The sequence below is a fragment of the Cynoglossus semilaevis genome, chromosome 5 (assembly GCF_000523025.1).
Source record: "Cynoglossus semilaevis isolate Cse_v1.0 chromosome 5, Cse_v1.0, whole genome shotgun sequence".
NCBI classification, from domain to species: domain Eukaryota; kingdom Metazoa; phylum Chordata; class Actinopteri; order Pleuronectiformes; family Cynoglossidae; genus Cynoglossus; species Cynoglossus semilaevis.
Window position 1 is genome coordinate 7588380 of NC_024311.1, and position 5954 is coordinate 7594333.

Consider the following 5954-nt stretch of genomic DNA (forward strand, 5'->3'; position numbering starts at 1 on the left):
CTGACATTCTGCCGCAGATAACTGTCTCTGTCTCTGTCTCTGGTCACATGTTAAATCACTTGAGGTAAACTATTTGAAGGCAAAGGGCCAGCTTCTCTCAATCTGTAGAAGGAAATATGGTTTGACTGACAGCTACCCACCCCTGGCTTCCCTCGGGGGGTGGATACAAGGTGGAGCTCGTCATGTTTTTATAACGCACTGTTTGTCTTTACGTGCGACAATTATTCTGATATAAATCTACGATACTCTATTGTCTGGGAAGTTAGACCAGATAATGTGTGGCTGCTACGGTAACGCCTCAGCTTTACCTTGTGTAATGCACACCCATAATTATTGAATAGTGTGTTTTAACTCAAGCGTCCCATTGACACTGAGTGTCTTTTTTAGCCAATTGAAACATGAGACTAATTTAATATTTAATATTTAATTTAAAAAATAACCCAAAGCAAACTTGCTATTAGGTATTGCTAATTTTTCTCTTGTTTGTTGACAGACTTTAACAACATTAATACAACCCTCACAAAAACAATCATTTAAATGAAGATGATAATCGTCCACTTTTGAACTTCACTTCTAAGAGTCTCACTAACCCTGTTGTCATTTTGAAAAATGTCTACCTCATTAATAAACACTGTATTTAACAATAGGTAATGTAAAGGGTTTGGTGTTGTATGATTTGTAACCGCAACAAACGTAAGCCATGATGTACAGAGTAAATTAGTACTTATTCGTCACCTGTGGTTACGTGATGGACCAGTCATTACCAAGTGTAATCCCACCTTCATGTGGTTGTAGAGAAGTTGAAGAAGACGAGCGGAGAAGAAATACTCTCCATCATTTTGTTAGCAGCATGCTAACGTGAATCTATACGAGTCGACACGTGCGCTAAACCCTGACGGTTCTGTTGGTTTGTGACAGACAATAATGGATGATACAATCGTTTGTTTTGCAGAATGCTCAGAGTTCTGATCGTAGGTCAAATCAGTTGAATTAGAATCTTCCACCAAACACATCGATACAACCAACGGACACATCACAGTTACCAGAGAAGATGTCGACGGGGACACGCTGACTTCACTGGATGTGCAGTACACAGGAAACACTCGGACTCACATCACTCTCTACAACACAGACTGGGAGTTATACCCTGGAGGCTAATGAGGGCACGTCACCTGGTGCTGATGTGCTCTGACACTGGTCGACTTTAATGTTCTGACGTAGAGCAGTTTGGGAGTATTTTCAACACCAACTTCAAAACAATGAACCGAACTAAAACCTATGATGGAAAAAAATAAGAAATGTTAGAAAAATAAACCCAAACCTTAAGAATAAAAACATCTCTCTCTCTCTCTCTCTGTGTGTGTGTCTCTCTGCTCCGTTACCACTGTGGTGACATTTTTGTACACTGACTGGGTTTCCTGTTCTGCTACCTGCTGCGTTTGGCCTGGTGATAAAAATACACAATGGTTTGGAGGTAAGGAGTGCCTGAACTTGCTCTGCATGTGTGAGCTGCCCTGTTGGTTCACTCCCCCTTACCCCCACCCCGGCTCTCACCCCCCTACAGAGCCCTGACCTGTATATAAAGCAGCTGAGATGCTACAGCTGAAAGGAAGAGCCCAGCAGACCGAGGCCTCGGAGCATCATCTTCACCATCATCCTACACCGCAATCATGGGGAACTGCTGTGAGCACTTTAGGAATTTCTTCTGCGGGAACAAGAACACCAACGTGCGTGTCAGTCTGCCGGCCGTCTGCTTTGTGTGGCAGATCGCCATGATTGTACTTTTTGGGGTTTTCATTCGCTACGACGAGGAGTCGGACAGTCACTGGTCCGAGGTGAAGAAACACCACAACATCAGCAGTGACATTGAAAACGACTTCTACTACAGATATCCCAGTGAGTTTGACATTTGGTAGAGTTTTTTTTTTTTTTTACATTTATTTAAATAAATTATTTCAACCAAGAATTTCATCCGCCAAAATGTTAATTTCCAAGTTAGCTTCAGATAATTGTTTGGACGTGCATTCAAACATGTGTATTTAAAAAGACATGATTTTAAAGTTGATTTTTCATGATGTTCCTCAAGGTCAAGTTAATTCATTCATTCATTTGTCCACATCACCACCGCTCCAACTGCCCATCACCGTGTCACTGTTTTCCTGCCAACTTCTCCAGGTTTCCAAGACGTCCACGTCATGATCTTCGTTGGATTCGGTTTCCTCATGACTTTTCTGAAACGCTACAGTTTTGGAGGAGTAGGCTTCAACTTTCTGATCGCCTCCTTCGGCCTCCAGTGGGCGCTGCTCATGCAAGGCTGGTTCCATACCCTGGATCACAGCACTGGGAAAATCTATATTGGAGTTGAAAGGTAGGTTCATTCATCTTCTCTCAGAGGAAAAATCAGATGAAAGTCTAAAAAGATATTGAGGTTCCATTTTGATGTTGATGAGACTTTTTTTTCCTATAGATTCTTTTTTTTCATATATATTTGATACAGCCTGTGTCAGTGACTTTGTGTAAATGCGTAAATACATTTTAATTTTTTTATGGTCCTGTTTGAATTCAGTTGACTGGAAAAACCAGTCACATTCTTTCAGCCCTTGTAGTAGAATTCTTTGCGGTGTGTACTGCTGTAGTACTTTTAAATTAACAAAGTTGCCAAGTTAAAAGATTTTATTAATTATTTTATGAATCCAAATTTAACTTGAGATATTTTGTTAATTTAAAACACACAAAAAAAGCATTTTTGTCCTGGCACTTCATGACATGCCGTGCTACAGTGGATCAGAATCAGACGCTGACAGGGGGCGCTCTCCTGCAGACCAGCACTTGGGGCACAGGGCCTCAGGTGATGTAGTTAATTATAGTGTGTAATGATCATATAGAGAACAGAACATAAACATCCAAATTGTTGGACTGGAGAATGTCACGCAGCTAACACAACCCATTTTAAATTCCTTTAAGCGCACTGACATATGGTTCGACAGGTGGCGCTCCACTCGGGTGTGGAGGTGCGGCCGCTCCATCCGATGTATAAACCTGTATTTTTATGTATTTGGTTCCACAGTTCAGTTCAAATGGAACATTTTATACCACTCACTTTAAGTTATATATATAGTTTTATATATACATAGTTTATAGTTAAAATATGTATTTCTGTATCTATAGATAGATGGATTATATATTTATATATATATAAGAAATATATATGTGTAAATATCTATATTTATATTGTATATATATATATTATATACTATATTTACTTATGTATTAAATATATTTGGGTGTGTCAAGAGTTAAAGCAAGCCAAATACAAATTCAAACCACACCGCAGTTATGTTTGTTGTTAATACTACACACCCGACTTAATCCCGTCTTTGTTCTCGTGTGTCACAGTCTGATCAACGCAGACTTCTGCTGCGCCGGCTGCCTCATCGCCTACGGAGCTCTGCTGGGGAAGGTCAGCCCTGTCCAGCTGATGGTCGTCACCTTGTTCGGCATCACTCTGTTCGCTGTGGAGGAGTTCATCATCCTCAGTCTTCTCCACGTGAGTGTCGGGACCAGAGGTTGTTCTTCAAAATGAATGCTAGTAACAGCAACAGGTTAGCCCAGTGTTAGCTGCCCATTAGAACGATGTTTGGTTGGATCATTGTGGAGCATTTTAGCTGAACGTGCATATAAAGAACCAGCACAGTATGAATATGATTCTGGCCACGCTGCATATTTATGAATTTTTTAAATGACTTTAATGATTTTTTTTTAAATGTCATAATCAGTGCCGAGATGCTGGAGGCTCGATGGTCATCCATGCCTTTGGAGGATACTACGGACTGGCCATCTCCTGGGTTCTCTACCGACCAAACCTGCACCAGAGTAGACGTTTGAACGGCTCGGTCTACCACTCAGATGTGTTTGCAATGATTGGTGAGCGCCACCTGTTGAATATTTAATTTTTTGCAACACTATTTACTTTAATTGTCAGATGGGAGTCCAGTTTAAGGTAGTCCAGTTTAAGGTAGTCCTGGCCCAAAAGCCCCCCCCCCACAGGTACTCTGTTTCTGTGGATGTTCTGGCCCAGTTTCAACTCGGCCATCACGGACCACGGAGATGGGCAGCACCGCGCGGCGATCAACACCTACCTGGCTCTGGCCTCCTCCGTCCTGACCACTGTGGCCATCTCCAGCATGTCTCAGAAGAAAGGAAAACTGGACATGGTAACGTAGCCGTGCTAATACGTAAGTAAATCTATAAGCAGAGTAAACAGGACTGTTTGTCTAACGGGTCATTTCTACCCGTCAGGTCCACATCCAGAACGCCACCCTGGCTGGGGGCGTGGCCATGGGAACAGCTGCTGAGTTCATGATCACTCCTTATGGGTCACTCATCGTGGGCTTCTGCTGTGGAATCATCTCCACCTTCGGTTATCTGTTTGTCTCTGTGAGGCTTGTTTTTTTTATTTAGTTTTTCTGGTGATCTCAAACACTGGTTCATTTTTAAAGGTGCATTCTGGAAGATTTGGGTGCAGAATGTCCAGGTTAAAACAGGTTTTTTCAGTCATATTTGGGAATGTTGATTAATCGTGATTAGTCTACAGCTACCCCATGATTAATTAGATTAAAATGGGCGGGTCGTTAGGGTCCACTGACCATCAAGCTAAAAAATCAAGGGCTGCAATTCAGAGTTGTTACCATCAGGGGGCAGCACAGTTCCTGCTGTGGTCACCACCAGCTGAGCAGGTTTAACAGACATTGTAACATTCTCCAAACATGTTCCACATCTGCTGTGCTCACATTAACAGTAATTAACCTAAGATTAATTATTATTATTATTTTATTTTTTTTTAGCCCTTCTTAGAAAAATATCTCAAGCTCCAGGATACGTGTGGCATTCACAACCTTCATGCTATGCCTGGGATGCTGGGGGGCTTCATAGGGGCCATCGTTGCTGCAAGCGCTACAGAAGAGGTCTACAGTAAAGAAGGGTAGGGGGCTGACTGTGCAGTGAGGAAGACGTCCACTTCCTGTCCGGTTTTTTCACCTGTCTCCACGTCTCTGTCCAGGTTGATCAGCACCTTCGACTTTGAGGGTAAATTTGAAAACCGAACAGTGGGGACACAGGGCGGCTACCAGGCTGCAGGGACGTGTGTCTCCATCGCATTTGGATTAGTGGGAGGAGCAATTGTTGGTGAGTTAATTGTTGTTCTTTTTCTCCCCCGTTCACTCTTAATTGTAGCCTGGGCCACTTAAAGTCTACCGTAAAGAAAATACTTCCATGCTATAGCTAATGTTAGGGATGTCCCATAATATCGACCAACCGGTGTCCTCCGCTGATGTCAGTATAATAATGTAAGAATCATTAACCTTTTTTTCTTCTGATGATATAAACCCAATAACCAGTTTCACCCAGATGATGTGACCTAAAAATAGTTTTGAAGGAAAAGTTGTTGTGACACCTCTGCCTTGATGGTATCCTTGATATCGGAGTTGGAAATGAGGTGTTTGATAATCGTAGGTCAGCGGTGTCACGCTCATTTTCTCCGGGGGTCTGACTGATTAGATCAGGCAAACATTTTTTGTGCCGCATAATTACTACAATTATGTAGTACATCAAAACAAAACAACAGTAATTCATTTAGCTGGAGGGAACAACACGGCTAATTAAAAATCAAAAGTAGTAGTGGAAATACCGCACTCAGATAACAAAAATAACTCCTGAACTACGTCCAAAAAAAATGTTTTGAAATAATTTATTTTTGTTTATTTATTTATTTGTTTTAATGTCATTCAGGGCCAGTGACTCAGTGGTTGTTGACAGAACAGGATTTTATTTCTTTCTTTCTTTTCCAGCGTTATGATCCATGTCTGAATTCTGTCCACAGGACTGATTTTGCGGCTGCCGCTCTGGGGCGGCCCCGCCGATGACAACTGCTTTTATGAAGAGGTGTACTGGGGGGG

At 42.0% G+C, this 5954-nt stretch overlaps 1 protein-coding gene across 1 annotated transcript in view; it reads left to right on the forward strand.

Annotated features, from left to right (window-relative positions):
* The first annotated feature begins 815 nt into the window (after positions 1 to 815).
* rhcga (Rh family, C glycoprotein a) overlaps positions 816 to 5954 on the forward strand; it is a 7298-nt gene continuing 2159 nt past the window's right edge. The window contains exons 1-9 of the mRNA XM_008310249.3: positions 816 to 1896; positions 2176 to 2368; positions 3397 to 3547; positions 3777 to 3924; positions 4048 to 4214; positions 4300 to 4437; positions 4845 to 4981; positions 5060 to 5184; positions 5879 to 5940. Coding sequence (XP_008308471.1) covers positions 1671 to 1896; positions 2176 to 2368; positions 3397 to 3547; positions 3777 to 3924; positions 4048 to 4214; positions 4300 to 4437; positions 4845 to 4981; positions 5060 to 5184; positions 5879 to 5940 — 1347 coding nt within the window. The 5' untranslated portion in view covers positions 816 to 1670. The remainder of the gene's footprint in view (positions 1897 to 2175; positions 2369 to 3396; positions 3548 to 3776; positions 3925 to 4047; positions 4215 to 4299; positions 4438 to 4844; positions 4982 to 5059; positions 5185 to 5878; positions 5941 to 5954) is intronic.